This window comes from Epithele typhae (assembly GCF_022376455.1).
Source record: "Epithele typhae strain CBS 203.58 chromosome Unknown BXZ73scaffold_397, whole genome shotgun sequence".
Lineage (NCBI taxonomy): Eukaryota > Fungi > Basidiomycota > Agaricomycetes > Polyporales > Epitheliaceae > Epithele > Epithele typhae.
Window position 1 is genome coordinate 1,283 of NW_025954588.1, and position 19,408 is coordinate 20,690.

The window sequence follows — 19,408 nt, forward strand, 5'->3', positions numbered from 1 at the left end:
GTGACGCGCTCACGCACGGGAGCTGTTGCATTGCGCTGCACAATGGGAGGTAGCGCCACAGAAGGAGCATCGGTGACAGTCGTTCGTTTTCGGGCAAGTGTACGAGCTGCAAGGGAGAACACCGCCCAAGTTCCACGCAGAGCAGATCTCGTGGCGGTTGTCGCACGCGAGAAGGCGGTTGTCGTCCCAGAATACGTAAGGCGGGCCGCCGGAGGGGTTCCGCTTGGTGCGGCATCGGTCCGCCTTGTGGCCGTCCTTGTTGCAGATGAGGCAGAACAGCCTGCGGCCGTTGAAGCGTCTGCCTGACTGAAAGGACTGCCCATTGTCGCGCCCGTTGTCGCGCCCGTTGTCGCGCCCGTTGTCGCGCCCGTTGTCGCGCCCGTTGCCGCCGCCCGAAGATCCTCCGGTTGCGCCGGAGTTCCCACCGCGCGCGTTGCGGTTGGCCTTCCAATTGGAGGCGCTAGAGGTGGTCGCTTGTGCCTGGGCGGCTGTGGCCATCTGGTGCCGCGCGAGTATCATCGTCTTGACGTACGTCGGGCCGCCCACTTCAAAGCGGGACTTCTTTCCCGGAGCCTCCGTGAACCAGGAGTGTCGGAGGTCTAGATCGAATTGACGCAGAGCGGGGAAGCTGGTTTTGTAGTCTATCTCGTTTTTGATGTAGTCTACGTGCGCCCGCCAGCGCGCGATGATGTCAGGTGTGCATACTCCCGGCATCAGACCCTCCAGCATGTTCTTCCACGCTTCTTCCCAGTCCGCAGCCGACATCAGACGCTCGTCCGGGAAGACGCTGACCTCGAGTATGTGATGCTTCTTCTCCCCGTGCAGCGGCTTGGCTTTGACCAGCTTCCGCTTTGATGCCTCCGATCGGATCGCGCACAAGGATTCGTTGGTGAGGGCGGAGAGGGGAATGTAGTGTCCGGTGCGAAGCATGGTGATCAGGCAGGTGTCGATGGGGGCCCTGTTGAGCGTGAAGATGTCGGGAGAGTTGTCGGCCTCGCATACCATACCCTCATCTTCGTCCTCCTCCAGCTCTTCGTCCCCCGCGGTGTCCTCAGAGCCGCTCGCGGATGATCGCGACGGCGATCGCGACAAGCGCCTAGCCGCTGCCTTGCCGACCTTGCCCAAAGACTTCTTCGCGCGCTTGAGCTGTGCCTTGCTCGAGTCGAGGACGCTTCGCCTCCGCTTGATCGCGCTGGATAGGATGGCCTTGAGGTTGCGCTCTCGGACTTCCTCCGCTTCCTTGCGTTGACGCTCGGCCTTCTCGTGCTTGCGTGCGGCTTCATCGGCTTCGCGCGCGGCGTGTCTTTCCTCCCTCCTGCGCTGTTTGGCCGCCTCGCGTTCGGCGGCCTCCGCGGCGGCTGCGCGCAGCATCTGGCGCGCCGCATCCGGCTCGTAACCCTCTTTCATCAGAGCCTCGAACTCCATGGGGAAGTCGAGGTCGCATTGGTCGTCCTGATTGCCTTGGGTGCCCCCCGTCCCCGCGTCTGCGGGCTTGCCGACCTTGGCCGGGGTAGACGCCTCGGGTGCTGGGCTGCCACCCAGGGGCGGGAATTCGATCGGGTCGATCAACCCGGGTGTGTCGTCGTCTGATCCCGGGGCGTCTGAGTCGGGGGTGAACTCGACTGCCTTCGCCTTCCCTTTCTCAGCCCTGGTTTTTCGTGAAGCGCCCGGACTAGGTTCTGCCTGGCCGGCTTCGTCCTCCGCAGCGTGGGTAACACCGAGTATATGCGTGCCCGAGCTCACCGTGTAGGAGGACGGAAGGGGGCCGGGGTTCCCTGGCGCTGTGCTAGCCGAGCTTGCCGACGGATCGCCCGCAGATCGCCCGAGTTCGCGGCTATACCACTTTGAGCCTTGTGCGCGTGCGGGCTTGGAGACCCCCGGAGGGGGTGGATCCTTGTCGATATGCATGTCAGGAGATAGTTGAGACGAATCGAGTGACTATATGCGCTTTGTGTGCGCGTGTACGCGGAGGGGGAAAGGAAAGAGGCTTAGGCCTCGACGCGCTGACGCGCGCTTTCCTCATCCGGCGTCCACGCTTAGTAAGCACCAGTTCGGCCGAGCGCTCGTGCCTCGCGCTCAGTCCGAACGACACCGTTCTCAGCCTCGTCGGAATCTGGTCGGCTCAGACTGGCACGCAGCGTCACGACGCTGAGGGCATGGAGACGACTCGCGCCCATTGCTCGCGCCCGAGCCCGCCCGTTGCCGTCGGTGGAGCGCCGTGGGTCCAAGTACTCTGTCCGGCGGCGCATCGGCGGAATACTTGTCGACCGAGCCTACGAGGACGATCGCGATCATACGTACCGAGGCCGCACGCACACAGCGGACTATCCGAGCAACCCATCCAGCCGCCCGCCACGGGCGGTTCCGCCCACCGAAACCGTCCGAGTGCGCCTCGTTGGATGTTGCAGGACCGGGATCGGTGGCAGGCCTCGCCTGCCCACGGACGCGCGGGGTTGCCGTCCCTCGAGCTGCTCGCCCGGCCGCGACGCCTCCAGCTGCTTGTCCGGTCGCGGTCCCTCGAGCTGCTCGCGCGGGCGGGTATGTCGGATGTGCAACGCAGGCGATCGGACGAGCATACCCAGAGCCGCTTTCCGACGCCGCCGCCAGCCGCCACAAGGAGTACTCAAGATCGGTGTGCGGAAGGACTCTCTGCGTCTCTAATCCCGGGGTATTTGAGCGACATCGCTCGGTCCGCTGCTCTCCAGCTCCCCTCCCACATTCGCGGACTTCCCGCCTGCTTCCACCCAGCCACACCCACCCAGCCACACCCACCTAGTCACACCCACCCAGCTCAGCTACTAGCCATCACTCTTCCCCGCCTAGCACCAGCACGCAATGTTCTCTCCCACCTTCCGCGAGCGCCCCGTCCACCGCCCTCGCACGCCCTTATCTCCCAAGCTGGAGGACTGCGACACGCCTGCCTCCTCTTCCGTCTCCGCCTCAGGCAGCAGCAGCGCCTCGCACACCTCACCGCGGAGCTCGCCCTGCCCCCCATCCCACGTTCGCGCGCGCACGCGCCCTGAAGCAGTGCGCACGCAGCGCAGGACGCGTCCCACCCGCACGCTGGACGACCAGATCAAGCTCAAGAGCGAACCCGACTTCGACCGTGCTGAGTACGGCCGCGAGCGGTGGCGCGCCCCGGCGTCGTTTCCAGGCTCCCCGCGCCGCGCCCACTCGCACTCGCGAGGCGCCCCGACCCCGTTTGCCTCGTCCGCGCCCACCGGCTCCTCGACGCGAGCCGCCTCGCCCGTCTCGAGCGATGCGCCCTCGCAGCCACCCGCGAACGCGAGCGCGCTCGACGGGCACATCGCGGAGGCAGTCGCGACGAACGAGGACACGGTGCGCTGGGTGCGCGCGCAGCAGGCCGCGCGCGTGCCCCCGCCGCACCGCACCGCCGCATGCACCCATACCAGCACGCACACGCTCGTCCCCATGCGCAGGCGCACGAGCACGAGCACGGACGGCCGCCCCACACCCCTCCCCCTCTTCATCCTCGTGATCGTCACCACCACCACCAGCCATATGTCCCCCACTTCGCGTCACCACAGTGGTCGATGTACGCGCACGCGGCGGTGCAGCTGCATCTCCTCGGGCTCACCGCCAGCGCGCCTGTCCAGGCACAGGTGCCGCGCCCGGGGACCCCGGTGGAGCGCGCAGAGGACGACGACGACGAAGATGAAGACGACGGAGACGACGGTCACCGGACGGACGAGAAGACGCACCGAACACGTTCACACCTCCAACGGCGGCGCGAGGAGGAGGCCGAACGCGAGCGCGCGGCGCGCGCGGCGGTGACCCGGTACAAGAATCGCTGGTTCGTGCTCCAGGCGGGCGTGGGCCAGAAGGAGGCGGAGCAGGGCGGGCTCCGGTTCACGGACGTGCCGTGGCCGGTGCTCGGGCAGCCGGAGGCGCCTGGGGACATCGACGTGGAGAAGGTCGAGGCGTTCGTGCGCGCGGGGGCATGCCGGACAGGGTGCGGTGGCACCCGGATCGCTTTGGGCGGCTGTGGGGGCGGGTGCGGGAGGAGGAGAGGGCGGAGATCTCGAAGGGGGTGGTCACAGTGGCGAGGTGCTTGCTTGAGCTGAGTGAGAAGCTCTGAGACTGTTTATTCCGTGCACGGACAGTTCACCAGTACCACCATGCGCTCGTGCATTTTTGCTATAACTTATGCCCTACTTGTGACCTCCTTAGTAACGATTATTCAAGTACGAACTTTGCATGTACAGGTACATACTCTCACAACCACACGTTCAGAGGCGGTGCCGACCTGCGGTCACTGGTCACCTCAATTGTCAGCAAAGACGCAGTTCCATATCGGGTGTACTCCTTGAGAGACGTTGCGAGAAGACATGGTGGTTGAGACGAAGGAGAGCCAACGCCCAGCGCTCAGTATTTCAGTAGGATGATGGACACGCTTGGACACGTGGGCAGCTCGATAGATACCTCGGGACGCGCCTGGGCGCTTCCTGGCAGTTGTCCCTTCACCTGAGACACTGGTGGTCCCCCACTGGCAAGACGGCATTCAAGTCCCCCAACCCGTTGCTAAACACACAAGACGACAACCTAAAACTTTTCTGAGGACTTTGAGAGGCCGTCCAAGAGGACAAAGGTGCGTATCTCTCCGAGAACACGGTATGCACGAATTTGCGCAATGCTTCAGGAATCAGTTCTCCGAGGAACACGCCGCGCTTCTCCTCTTCTATCAACACCCCATCTTTCTTCTCGGTGAAGGTAAATGGTTTCGATGTGCCGAAGAAATCTTCGTGCTGCGTCGCTAAGGTATTCGATGTGTACGAGGTCGGCGTGGAAGGCACGAACTTCTTCCTCCGTATCCTTGGTGCATTTGCGTAAAGTTAGTAACCATGCAGCCTTTCTCCTCGCGCCCCGGCACCGCGGAAGACGCATGGGAGCGGTGGGCGTGCTCCTCGCAGCGGCCACCCGTTGAGGTTGCCACTCAGTTCCACACGCGCGACTCGTGGACCCCCACTCCAGGAGGGATCCCGCATGCCTACAAATGATCTTTGCCACTGCGTTCCTCCCACCAAGGATGTCTTGGTACAAGGCGATACACCGGGGGTTCCAGGCGGAAAAAGAGAACCGCTTCGAAACAGGACCGAGCGGCCCGACGTCCAAGATGCTCACACCGCCAGCTCGAGCTGGCCCAACGCCGGCCCAAAGGTTGTACCGTCATCCTCACCACCTCAGGCTCCAGTCGCCGCCGATGTTCTACCCGGGTTCAACTCCTCCCTCTCTTCTATGGCCACAAGCTCTCTTTTGCCCACCGACGAGTACGGACGCACTAGAACTTGTTCTGGTCGTGCATAAATGCATCTCCTTGCGGTGTTCCAAACCAGGAGACACGGAGTTTTCTCGCTTCCTCTGACTATCCTAGTACAGCAGATCGGTCATTTCGTTACGGCTATGGGACCAGTTGCCCCTTGTGTGGGCAACAGAGCCCGACGATCACAAAAAAAGAGTACGGGCTCACCGCTAGGAGCCTCGCCCATGCCTGCACAACGCGATGCGTGCCAGGAGGCTAAATCCGTGCCCACCAGTGGTCCAGAGGCCATCGCGCATCCCCCGCGCCGCGCCAGGCAACCCCCCGTCGGCTCGCACGCACGCGGGAACGCACGTCCATATCCGCACGCAGGCGCGGCGCGCGACGCGTTTGGGCCCTACCTGCTCTGCCCTGCCCCACCCCGTCCGAAGTCTGCTATACTTACTTTCAGCGTGAGAGCGCGACTCCGGCCGCGGGGCTCGGCGCGAAGATCGAGGTTTCGAGATCGCAGAACTCACCGGGAGCTCGAGGCGCAAGATGATCTCAGAACCCAGGAGGAGCAGTATTTAGTGGGCGCTTCCTCACCGCTGCGCAGTAATATTGGCGCCGCGGGGGCCGCGGAGGCTGGCGCTGGCCTGCAGAGCGCCGCGCCGCGCCCGCGCGACGTCCTATAATATATGTACAGTAAGCTCACGCCGCCGCCCTGCCAGTGCGAATCCATCGATAGCGCACGCGGCGAATGCTGGAGGCAGTTCGAGCTCGGCGTGCTATAGGGGAAGCTCACACGTACTTCCGCCCCCCAGTCGACGCGTTACATATGGCATGACAGGTGCAGCGTCGTACCGCCGCGCGCGCGCCACGCGCGCTCAACTCGGAGCTCTGTCGCGCGGCCCAGAATAGCGACGTCCGGCTGGTGCCTAGGCTCGTCGGGCAGGAGAGTCGCTTGGCGGTCCCCACGGACGTCGACAGGTATCAGCACGCAGGCCATGGTATTCGGAGTGCGGGCTGCGGTGCGTGTGTGCGTGTGCGGCGGGTGCACTGGATCGTTGGGGTCGTCCGCGCGCGGCGGGTGTACGTACTAGCAATCTGTGCGCTACGATTGGTGAAGACTGTGTACATGTAGTATTTGTATCTGTAGGAGGGGTAGCGTGATGTCCGGAGCGGGTCTACGTGGGATACGAAGCGGGGCGAAACGAGAAGCGGCACAGGTGGGGAGCAGAAGGCCCCGACGCGGGCGTGTCGTGGGCGAGCGAGCTGTCCATTCATCTCTGAAGATGCGGCGGGGGGCTATGTAATGGCGTAGACAAGGGAAGGGAGGCAGACGGACGCGTGCGTCTATGCTGAACGGAATGGAAGCAAAGAGAATCCCAGTCCGGGAACGCGGGGGCGCGGCGAGCTCAGTCCGTGTGCGAACGCCTTTACGAGTCGGTGTAGCGCGGCTCGTCGGCGTAGACCTCCTGCTTCTGCGCGGGGCGCTCCTGGCGGAACTGCTTGGGGAGGAAGGCGAGCCCGGCGAAGTAGAGCACCGGGATGATGACCACCCATGCAAGCCACGCCGTGTTGACCGAGCTGCTGAGAGCCGGGCGGCCCGAGGTGGCCGGCCATGCGAGCGCGTAGCCGGTGTGCACCTGGAGTCAAAAACAATTTCGTCAGTCTCTCAGCGTCCGTATATGAATAGCACTCGGAACATACCTGCCAGAAGGCGAGGCCGATGATGGTGAGACCGAGCACGGCGTGTGCGTAGTTCTGGATCGGGCGCTTCTTGCTAACGGTGAATGACGCGGGCTTCCAGTAGTGGATGACGATGCCGAGGGCGCACTGGAAGACGTAGAGCCCGATGAGGCTGACACCTGTGGCCTTGTGGTTCTTGGGGAGCAGGGTTTCACCAGACCCAGCGTCGGTCGCTGCGAAGCCAAGCGCCACACCAGCGATGATGACGGGGCCGGCTGCACGCGGTGTCGTGAGCGCGTGAATTACGTGTAAGAGACAAGGGGTACGTACCGAACACAAGCTGGAAGAGCCAGTGGCCAACGAACCACACGCCGGTGAACGTGCGGGCATACCGTGCGAGAATAGCGCCGGCAGGGAGGAGGATAAGGAAGCCGATGGTGGCGAGTACGGCATGGGCGACGATCATCTTCTGGAACGGAACAAGCGGGACGTCGACGGTGCCCGAGCCGCTGCTGGCGACCGTCCCATTGCTCGAGACGGGCTGACTGAGGTCGAGTTGCGCGGGACCGGAGTCGACGTGGATGTCGCCCGTGGAAAGCCTTGTCGTGTTGTCCGAGCTGCCGGGGTTGGTGTCACTGAACGCCCAAATGATGTCCACGGTCGTGCTTCCTTGGGTCTGCGACGTGCAAGGGACCAAGCGTCAGTCAGTAGGGTGAAACACGAGATGAGATGCGCGAAAACAGTGCGCGCTCGCGTACTTCAATAGTGAACGACAATGACGGCTGTGAGCCGGCGAGATTTGAGTTGGCTTGGTCGACGGTCGCCACACGCGGCGGGTTGGACACGGGGGAGGGCGGGACTTCGCCCGAGGCTTGGCGTTGAGACACAGTGATGGATCCATCGCTGTTGGTCCACATCATGACCATGGGTGAGTTCGCCATGGTTTTTCCAAATCCGCTGGACGACAAATATGAGAGGGTCGATCGGCTGGTGCAGCTGCGCGAAACTCACATGGCCATCCAACCGAAGCTCTCTGATTGGCTCTGAAGGGTGTCTGGATAGAAACACGCACATTAAACGGGCGTCGTGGATGAGTGCAGAGAGGGGACGCACAGCGAGTGGTGGTGCCGTTGATGACGCCCGAGATACACATCAAACCACTGTTGCCCAGAACTCCGGTCGGGCAAATGCTTCCTCCGGTGACACCACTGGAGGCAGCGGAGCTGGCGGAAGAGGTGGAGGAAGGAGAGGTGCTGGAGACATCGTCGGAACCAGCTCTGCCCTGGATGGGAGGATGAGACGGAAGGGAGAAAGAAGAAGCGGATCGACGTACGCGCTGCTGTGCGAAGACGGTCGAAGAACCGAGACCGAGGGCAGCGAGAAGGGCGAGTCGTGGATGCATGATGATGCGGGGGATGGCGATGAGGAAGACGGGCAATTGAGTGCACGAGAATACCCGGGGCTATATATGAGGAAAGGGTGGGAGGTGGTGGCGGGGTGGGAGAAAGGAGGTGCTGCGCGAGGTGCGGAGACAGGCGTGAGGGGACGTCGGTGGGAGCGTGGAGGCTGAATCCGGGCTTGGCGGGATCCGCGGGGAAGGGGTGGCTGGCTAAAGCGCGGTCAGCTCCGTGTGGGAAGCCGACAGCACTGGTCCGGGCGCTGGGCGTGCAAGGCGTCGTCGACTGGCGCTCCGCCGCCGGGCGTGCATCCGCGTCCCCCGCGCGCTGCTCTTCTGCCGTTTTCGCGTGTGGCCCGCCTGTGGTGAGGGGCGCGGGCGGTGGGCTGGTCCGCAGCGGGTCATACCGCTGCACGTGGACAGGGGACTTGCTGCGCATCTGCATCTTCTAGCCGACTAGCCGCCTAGTCCCGCGCCCAAACGATCCATCCGTGCTCGAGGCCGCCAGAGCTGCGCACGTACACGCCATGCCCCATCCGAACCGCTGCTCACCGTAAAAAGAAGCACAGGCGACGTGGGAGAAAGCTGCCACCGCCTTCGACTGGGCGAACGAGCGCCGACGACAAATGGGACAGATCCTGACCGCAGAGCTCGTGGCATGGGAACACTCAGCTTGCTGCTCGGAATCTGTCGTCACCATCGTCAGCCGCAGACCACCGCCCCTTTGCTCCCCACTCACCACTCAGCCAGGGGAACCAGCCCCGAATCGCACCAACACAACTGGTTTCCGTACTACGAATCCCGTGGAGTGAGAGCGAGCACCCGCCACGATGCCAGCAGGCCCAGGCGACAAGCGGTGCTCTTTCCCAAGGTGCGCGACGAATCGTGCGACCACTCGTACCCGTACGTGTTTTTCGCATGGACCAACAACTGACCTATCTTCCGAGCTCCTTCGCTCCGACGACCATCTTCCCTGGCGAGCAGACGGCATTCGGGAAAGACAGGGGCGTCCGTTGCACAGAGGTGGCTATCACGTACATGGAGGACGGAACGCATGTGTCGTACGACTGCCTGGTTATAAGACAGTTGGTGGTCCGTCCGGCCTGGAGAGTAGGCTCGACGCTGCGCACCTGGACTGCCACCCCAATGTCTGATGTGGCTCACCGCAGCACGGACCCAAGCTCGACGCGGAAAACGAAAACCAATCGACATGGCTTGCCGTTTCCCTTGATCCGTCTGAAGGCGGGATGCCAAGAGGGACAAACTTCGGGCCGGTCGTAAGACAGTGCAAAGGCGAAGCGTGAGAACCGGGAGGTGTGTGCGCAGTACGTGCAGGTGTCCTGTGCGGAGACGAGGGAGAGAGAGAGAGCTCCAGCAGCGTATAATTGGGCGGAGGCGGGCGGGGCCTGTCCAGGCCCAAGCTGTTGTTGCGATCGGCGGCAGACAGCCTGTATAAGCCACGAATTTCTAGCAATTTATGGCGACAACCGGGTGGTTTCAATCGCCAGGGCACCGTCCGTGAGGAGCTTAAGCTTGAGGCCTTGAGGGGCGACGACGAGAAGCAAAAGGACGACGCAACCAGGGAACAGAGACGGCGAACAAGTCTAAAGGAAGGTCGAGGGTGCTCTCGAGCTGAAGCGCTGATCGACGACCGCAAGCTCGCGACGGCCGAGCCCGGCCGGCATCGACCCCAAATAGGAGGTACGCCGGCCGGTTGGGCAGAGATGAGGTCATGGCGCAGGACACCGGCCGGGGCGGGCAGTGCTGCGCCGCTACCAGGGGCCGGAAGAGTGGGAGTTGCGGTGCGGTGGCCGGGTGGAGAGCGAAACAGCGGTCGTGCGGTCTTGAAGAGGCCACCAAGACAGGCACTAGCAAATCGCCATCCTCTTGTTCTCTGTCCCTCTCGCCGCCCTCAGGGGCCGCTTTCTTCCTGCTGGCCCGGTGATATACGCTTTCTGTTCTTGGCCATGTCCTCTACGTTCTCCCAGACGTCCTCCACGACGTCGACCTCCGCCTCCGCCTCCTTGAAAGCGTCAGGCAGCAGCACCCTCACTGTCCCTGGCAATCTCAAGGTCTCTCTTCCTGCCTTTCGTCCACTCCACTGTCTTATCACATGTGTCTCTAGATCGTCGGTATCATCCTCGCCATTGCCAGTGGCGTCCTCATCGGCTCAAGTTTCGTCTTCAAGAAGAAGGGTCTTCTCCGCTCGCAGAGGGGTATGGCTGCAGGAGAGGGAGTTGCTTATCTCAAGTCGGTGCGCCATAGTACTCTGTGTGTCCTCCCTCTCCTCCGCTCACGCCCTTCAAGCCGTTATGGTGGATCGGAATGACCAGTGCGTTCGACATCACTTGACTCGGCGGGGATAGCCTTGACACCACATATAGTGATGATCCTGGGCGAGTTATGCAATTTCGCAGGTGAGTATGCTATGGAAACCCACTCCGCGCACGTCTCTCAACCCCGTCCAGCGTACGCTTTCGTCGAAGCCATCGTTGTCGTACGTCCCCGTCCCTCCCCTGCCGCAGTGCCCTGACCGCTCTCCCACTCCACTTCCTATCAGACCCCGATGGGCGCCCTCTCCGTCGTCATCTGCGCTATCCTGTCCTCGTTGTTCCTCAACGAGAAGCTCAGCTTTTTTGGTTGGCTCGGCTGTGCCCTCTGCGTCGTACGTCGCCATCCGTGCCACAATAGCCCGCATTTCTTACCCCGCTTCTGTCAGCTGGGCTCGGTCATCATAGCGCTCAACGGTACGGCATTGGTGCCGCTCTCTTCTGGTCCTCTATGAGCTCACGAGACGTGGCCAAAACCAGGGCCTCAGGAGGAGAGCATTGGCCAGATCAGGGAGTTCCAGAAGCTGTTCCTGTCACCGGGGTTCTTGATCTATGGCGGCATCCTCATCGCATCCGCCCTGGTCATCATCTTCTACTTTGCCCCGAGGTACGACCGTCACTCGTGCATGGTCGATCGAATGAGCGAGGTGCTGACTTGTCCGTTTGTTAAGGTATGGAAAGAAGAGCATGCTGTGGTACATCATGGTCTGCAGCATGATCGGGGGCATCAGCGTCAGCGTCACGACTGGCCTTGGTTCTGCGATCGTCACCACCGCTATGGGGGACAACCAGGTATGGAGGCCGTGCCGCCGTTTGATATGGCACCATCATTGATCATTTCTTGTGTTACAGTTCAAGTTCTGGTTCATGTATTTCCTCCTCGTATTCGTCGCTGTAACGCTAAGTGAGCCCCATCTGATTTCACGTTATAATTGGACGATGCTCACTTTTAAATAGTCACGGAGGTGTATTATCTTAATGTGGCGCTGGCGCTCTTCAACACTGGTGAGTGCCTACCCGCCGTGTCATATATTTGTATTTGGGGCTGACCCCATTTTCTTTGACGACAGCAATGGGTTCGTGATCTTTGAACCGCTGAAGCACTGAGATTCGGCCGTACTGACAGTTCCCTAGTCACGCCCACATACTACGTGATCTGTGAGTTGATCAGTATCACCCAGGCCATAGAAGATGTTGTTCACCTGAGTTCTGCAGTCACGTTTTTTTCGATCGTTACAACCATCGTGTTGTTCCAAGGTCTCAGCGCACCCGTCACCCAAATCATCACCCTCGTCATGGGGTTCTTGGTCATTTGCGTGGGCATCACCGTCCTCCAGCTATCGAAGATCGATCCGACACAGATCAAAACCCTCGACCGGCGGACGACGTTGCTCTTACAGGCGGCGAAGAACAACACCGAAGGTGTCGACGAGAAAAACCTGTCCGCGGTCGAAGACCCAGGGATGGACGCCTTGCGCGGGAGCTTCGGGACGATGGGCAGCATCATCCGCGCACGCAGCGCACGGAGAATGAGCATGTCCAGCCGTGGTTCCGTCCACTCAAGAATCAGCGGACAGCCGGGCTCGCCCGGCCCCAGTCGCGGACAAGACCCGCTAGCGGGCTTGAAGCGGCACCAGCTCTTCGACAACCCGATGCCAGGTACACCAGGCGAAGTCGGGGACCAGCATGTCGAAGTTGGCTCGCTCGGCAGCCAGTCGCTCGGCTCGCCGTTCACGCAGCGGCAGCGGAAGCAAACGATCAAGTTCGGCGACGAGGAGCTCGTGCACCAATACCACACGCCCGGCATGGGCGACAACACCGCGACGCACGAGCGACGCACGGTCCCGCACGCGTCGACCCCGAAGGACGAACGCGAGTCGGTCAGTAGCAGCAGCTGGTCCGCTAAAGCCGTGGTCGGCGCTAACGGCGAGCAGACACTGCCGCCCGACATCGGCGTCCCCGTTCTGCCCCTGCGCGACTTGTTCGACTCCGCGGTGCCGCTCACCGCGCCACCCTCGCTGGGCAACAGCGGCTTCGCGGTCAACTTCCCGCCGATATCGCCCGGGTCGCGCTCGCGACACCTGCACCTGTTCGGGCGCTCGCCGGGCGGGCGGGGGTACCCTGGCGGGGACCGGGCGGACGACGAGGAGGAGAGCGTCTCGCTGTTCAACCGGGGCTCGGTCGAGGGCCTCGAGCTCGACGGCGGGTCGGACGGCGACAGCTCCGCGGGGCCTGGCAGCGTGCGCCTCGTGGGGCGGACTCGGGGGACAGACGTCGTATGACTATATAACCCGGACTCGCGGTCGTTCGTCGTCGGCCTCATGGACTTCAACCGACGACTGTCGGCGTCGTCGCGGTTCGCGTGCGTCCCGCTCGCGTCGTTCCGCACGTCGACCGCGTCCTCCGCCTCCGCCTCTGCCTTTGCCTCTGCCTCTGCTGGTCCCGTTCCCGATGTCCCACCGGTCCCCGCTATCCCACCGGTCCCCGCTATCCCGCCGGTTCCCGCTATCCCACCGGTTCCCGCTATCCCCGCTGCGTCCGCTGTCCGCACTCGCGCTGATCCCGCTTCTCCCTTCCCCTACACCGCTGCTCCCCCTATCCGGCCGCCTCGCGCCGTGCCACAGTAGTCGCTACCGTACGCTTGTATACTGTAGTCTGTAGAGTCTATACACCTTCCTGTAGGTCTGTCTCTCTGCCCTCTTGCGTTTTCCGTTACGTTTCGAATTTGGACGAACTTCGGCCCTGCTCGGACACGCTCGCTGCCTCTCTGTTGCAATCCAATCCGAACCTAATTTCGCCTCTATTCGTACGTACAGCTTCACTCGCCCTCCGTCCCGAGCACTCTAGAGATCAGATGGCCCATCACTCGGATTATCGTCGAATCGCTCACGACCGCACGTCCTCCGCGAAACGCAGAAAGCCCCGCGCACGTACCCGAGTGCTTCGGCACCCAGAAGCCTCGCCCGCCGTCCAAGAAGCTTTGAACTTTCCGCGCGTACGTACGTACGCACGCCTTTCCCTTTTTTGCGGACTTCGAGGTCACCATCCGTGCGTGGCTTAAGCCTTACGGTACCCCCCCTCCCCATGGCCAGCCGATTCCCGAGCGAACGAGTGGCGCTCTGGCCAGACCTGAGGCCTGAATTCCTGGAAAGTCCCGGGAAACGTGCACCGTGGCTGGCAAGTCCCGGCCTCTGAGGAGATTCGCGCGGGCAGACGTCCTCGATCGCACTTGCCCGTGGCCGTTTGCCGCCCCGGGCCCGTTCGTCCCCCTGCGGCCCCCAGGCCTGTCCCACTGAGATTCACTTCGTCCAAGCACGAGAGGCAATCCTCCCGGGATCGGATTCGCGGACGTCCCCGGGCGCGTCCTTCCCTCCCGCCCTCTCCCTGTGCACATCGTTCCCGCGACGCCCGCACCGGGTCCATGTCGTCCTGGTTCCCTGCGGGAAGTAGCGACGGGGCCAAGGAAGCGTCGTCCGGCCGCTGCGCGCGCACAGGTTTTCTCCGCGAGGTCCTGTCCGCCGTGGGCAGTGCTGGCCATGGGGTGCGTCCGCGCGCCCCCTCCCCGGGCGAGGTGCGAGCGGGGCCTCGTCGTCCCGCGACGCCAGGCAGCGTTTGCGTCTGCGTCTGCTGGATCGATGCCCCACTGGCAGACCCGCGGCTGCCGCCGAGCGCCGAAGCGCTGAGAGGCGCTGCCGTTACGCACGCTCGGGTTTGGGCTCGAGGTTTCCCTCCCCGGGCCAGCCAAGCTCTTGGAATTCGGAGTGCGCGAAACCCCTCCTCCAAAATTTCTCGTGGCTGCGGAGCGGCTCTGCGACGCAAGCGGGAAGGTGAAAGGAGCGGGGGGTCGGCCTGCGCATTCGTCGAAGGGGTTCATGAGCGGGCGAGATGGGCGGCAGCGCCGTCTTCGGAGGCAGGATGCACTGACGACGTGGGCGATAAGAAGACGCTGTGTGCGCCGGCCAGGGCGCGGCGGAAGATCACAGGCGAGAAGGGCCGCCAGACTGGACCCGGCTCGAGGAAGCCGGAGGGGGGCCTGGGCCGGTGTGTGCTTCCTCGTTAGACTTTGAGGGGCTGCAGCTGGAGGCGAGTGGACGGGTGCAGACGTCGACCCACAGCCTGAGGCAGCCGCCGTACGTGTGATGTCGATCGATGTCGATGCACCCGTCCGTCCTCGCACGACGGGATCTTTCCATCTCCACCAGATCGCGCGTGGAGCGCCGCTGGCCTGTGCCCGTGCACGTTTGGCTCGCGGCGTCGACCAGCCAGCCTCCGATCCTGGTTGCGGAGCCCTGGCGGTGCGCGGGGTGCACTGCGCCCGCCGCCCAGATCCAGCAGATCCCATCCCCGCGCGCGCCGGGGCGGCCGGGTCAGCACGACCGGGACGTCATCAGGCCCGCCTCACTCACCATGTTGCAAAACGGCTCTCGCACAAGCTTCGCGCGATCCTCAGCGCTCAGTTCCCAACACAGAGCAAGCTACGAACAGCAGCGATCAAATTAGGGGCGCATGCTGCGCGGACAGGGCCGCGGCGCGTCAGACAAGCGTAGATTTAAAGCATTGGCAGCCTGGGCGAAGCTCGAAGCCCACTTTCTGTCGCATGTCGCGACGTCCGTCGCGAGGCCTCCTCTGCATGAATCACGTCGTTTTATCACCACGCACATGCGCACGCACACAACCCCCCTGCCCCCGACTCCGCCTCGTTCGCGCAACACCGACTCTCAAGGTGAAGGAGGAGGAGGAGGAGGAAAGGAGGCGGGAGAACCGCGCGCAGAACTGTACGCGCGCTCAGCAGCTGGGAGTTCAACGCACTTCAAGACGGCAGTGGCGCTGGCCCGCGGCGCACGTTGCTTCCGCGCCGCCCGATGCAGCACCGCAACCTCCCTTCGGGATCTACTGGGTCCGGTCGGCCGCCGGCGGCCCAGTGTCTGCCACTTAACCTCGCGCGTGGTGTGCGTCGGGCTCCGGTCTGGGCGCGCTGCCTTCTCGGGCCCCGCGGTCGACGTTGGCCGCGTCGAGTGCGGATAGCCCGGGCCTCCGAGAACGGCAGAGGGGGGTGCATGCGCGGGGTGTCGCTTAAGTACTAGGTCCGGACTCCGAAACTCGACGCTCGACGCTCGAAGCTCTGAGCTCGACAGTCGCGAGAAGAAGCTAAAGCGTAAACCCGGCCGTTGGCGAGCCAGAGGCGGTGAGCACTACGTACCTACGCGCGAACACCACCAGCGCCGCCCGACGCCCGCGGCCGGCGCGGTGGTCGTCCGGCAGGGCCGCTCATGCCAGCTCTCAAAGGGAGACCTCGATTCTCGAATTGCAACCCCGTCTGGACTCTGGGCGTCGCTGGGCGTCGCCCGCTTGCGCGCGGCGTCGGCATTAATCAGGTCGACGTCGCGAGGCCAGCCTCGCGCACCTGCGCACGTCGCACGAGCCCGCTCTCAAACACCCAGCGGTCAGGGATTATATGGCGGAGGCGCGCTTCTGGCGTCCGCGGACCCTCCCGTCGTTTACGTACCGCCGCGGGGACCCGGCCCTTTTCCATTAAGCCCGTGCGCGCGCCAGCGCCCCTGCCCCCCCTCTGATCCGCCCCCACGGACCAGGACCACGGACCACGGACCTCCCACCGCGTACGTGCGCGTGATCAGGCTGGGGCTGCTCGACGTCGGACGAGGTACTTCGACCGGGCCGGCGCGGGGGAGGTCGCTGCGAGCTCGAACGACATCCGGACGCGGACTCGCACGATCGCATGACGCACTTGCATCGATCGACGTCCGCGTGAGGCGCGTCCGGCGCCCACAAACGCGCTCGCGCGCGCACTCACTTACGGCGACGGCGACGGCTCGAACGGCGACGCCGTCGTGCGCGCAGCTTATACTTACTTGCCAAGCAAGCGAGATTGAACTTCGGGCGCTCAGAGCCCGGTCTCATCATATGCCGGGGTGCGCCATTTGGCGGCCTCGTCGGACCAGCGGAGCGGTTCTGCTCGATATCGGGTAGGCGACTTCCGTGATTTCCGCACAACCTCTAGCGGACGGGGCAGGGGTACGGGGGTGGATGCGCGACGCGTGTCGCGTCCGCGCTGGAGTTTCGTCCAGTCCGCGTCGGGGGCGGCGGGGACTCCGGGGGTCTCGGGCCGCGGGGCGCGCTGCTTTCGAACGGACGTAAGGGATGTGCGGGCTGGAGCCGTTGAGGAATTGGATTACATCTACGTAGTGCGCCGGGGCGGCGGTAGGTAGGAGAGACGATGGTGGATTATTGCTACGGATAACAGGGTGGAGACGTATGCGAGGGGTAGAGCATCATGCGATGAGTCGGGGAGGCCAGAGCAAAACGATGAAGAGGGGACCGAGACAGAGACCAGCGTCCGGAGCGGCGGGGCGAGACAACGGAGAGTACGCAATCACAACACAATAAACAAAACAGTAAGCGACGAGTGGGTCGACGGACGCGGACGACGATCGGCGGCGGCGGTGGTGGGGGAGCGGGGCCACGACGGGAGAAAGCATCTACCGGGGGCAATGAGGCGAACAACGCGAATGTCAGTGTGGGAAGGGGAGCCCGACGGCTTGGAAGAGGCTCGGACCCCGAGAGACAATATAGTTATGACGGAATGCGCAGCGTCCGGGGCGGTCAGCACGCGCGAGCTCACAGCGCGAGCCCGGGGTCGGACGCGCGCCGGAAGGACTCGTCGGTGAGGTCGTACATACGCGGGCGGATCCCGCGCCGCGACGTCTCCGGGTACTGGCACTTGAGCTTCCGCTTCGCGCACTGGCTGCGAAAAAGAAGAAAAAAAAAACGTCGTCAGTTCCATGTCGTCTCCCGAGCCGAGAACGTCGCGCGTGGGGCGACAATCGACAGCGACGCGACACTCACTTGCACGTCCGGTCGGGCGAGCGCGCCGGGGGCGCCTGGCACGCGATCTTGCGCTTGCGGCAGAAGAAGCACGCGAGCGTGAGCGGCTTCTTCGGGCTGTCCTCCACCAGCGACGACGGGCGCGGGACGGGGGGCGGCGCGGGGATGTCCGGGATCGTGAGCACGCGGTGGCCGCCCCGCCGTGACCCGTCGTCGAACGCGTGCCCGGGGTGGTACGCGTGCGGCTGCGGGGCGTAGATGTACGGCGGGAGCGGTTCGGGTGCGCCGTAGCCCGTGTCTTGGCCCTGGGCGTCGCCGTACGGGACGTACGAGTACGCGTCCGCCGGGTGGGGGTGCGAGAACCGGCCGAGGTGTGCGGCCGGGGCGTACTGGGAGGCCGCGTGCGGCTGCGTGTAAGGGTCGAAGAGGACTGGATGTTCATAACTCGCGCCTGGACAAAGACCGACATGAACAAAGGCGCGGCGCGGCGATACAATGAAGTTCGCACTGACCATGAGTGACGAAGCGCTCATTGTATGGGCGATCGTGGGTCGGGGACTCGACTGGCCCGTCTTCATAGAGTGATCGAGGGCTGCTGTGCAGGTGGCCGGTGCGCGGTGCGGAGTCGACGCTGGAGTACGATTGCGCGGCGCCGGGGGACATGTAGAGCGACGCCTGACGGAGATGCGAGTGTTCAGCGGAAGATAACCATAGGAAGCGCGGGGAAGGCGTACGGTGCTGCGGGCGAGCTCCGCACTCGGAGTCTGCGTGAAGAGGGTGGGGGAAACATACGGAGCATCGTCGCCCGAGTCGTTCCCGCTGCCGCTGTCCCAGGTCGGGTACGGGGCTGCGAGCGGGGTGCAGTGGGTGCGCGGCCCGGATTCCCTCCGGCGTGTGTGCGCGATGGGAGGGGTCGCGCCGTGGAGGGAGTCGCCGGAGGGTGCGCGCAGCGCACGAGCGGGGTATGCGTTCGGGGACGATGTTTTGCCGGAGAAGGATTCGCGCCATGCTTGCACGGTGGAAGGGTGGTCGACGCCCTGGGTGCACGCGGCGGCGGTCTGCGGGGGCAGAGATCACTCCCTCTGGGCGTGATGGGGCGGTTGAAAGTCACTCACAGTGTACGATGTGTCCAAGAGGAGACCGTGATGTGGGGACCCGGGCAGGCATCCTGTCTCTGGGCCGGAGTTGGGGTACGGGGCGGGATATTGTGGTGGGGTGTAGTGGGCGCCGGCGGCGTAAGGCGATCCGTGATAGTAGGGCTCGAAGTCGGCGACGTAGGGTGGCCTGGTGGACGGCGGATCTACGGGCGTGCCGAGGTAGTCCGAGTCGGACTCGACGTCGGTGGCCGGCTGGCAGAGGGGGAGACATGGTGAGGGGACATGGGACGGATTTGGCAGGCGAGCAAGAACGCGGGGGCGGTGGCGGGGGAGGGCGGGGCGGGAACGGGGGCGGGAGACGGGGATCGGGCAGGCGGACGGGGGCAGCGGGGGCGGGGGCGGATTGGAGTCGGGAGGGGATTTGTAGGTCCCATCTTATACGAAGGTGAAAGGACGGTGGGGCGAAAGGCAGTCAGGGTTGTGAAGTCGGCCAGCGCCTGGGGGTGAAGAAACGCCCATGAGATCTCTTAGCCGGGCGCCTCGGGCTCTTGCCGTTTCGGGCAGGCAGGTCTGAGCGTTCGCGGAGCCCCCGCGGCAGGTTTTGGGCTTCGTCCGGGTGGCCACGTCCTCGAGCCGGGCTGGGGCTCCCAGCGGCCGGGCCGGGGTGCGCGGAGATCGACGGTCGTCGCCCTCGTCCTATGCTCACTCGCCGTCGAATCTGTTCCGATGCTGATGGCACGTCGATTTTGCTACAGCGTTCTCGTTGCCAGCGTCTGCACACAAGGCAGTCGCC

At 63.9% G+C, this 19,408-nt stretch overlaps 1 protein-coding gene across 1 annotated transcript; it reads right to left on the reverse strand.

Moving 5' to 3' along the window:
- Positions 1-1,002: 1,002 nt before the first annotated feature.
- Positions 1,003-1,908, reverse strand: BXZ73DRAFT_84901 (uncharacterized protein; the record flags this gene model as incomplete). The annotated part of the gene is made up of 1 exon (XM_048023998.1): positions 1,003-1,908. A coding segment is annotated over one exon (906 nt), but the record flags the coding sequence as incomplete, so codon positions are not given.
- Positions 1,909-19,408: the final 17,500 nt, after the last annotated feature.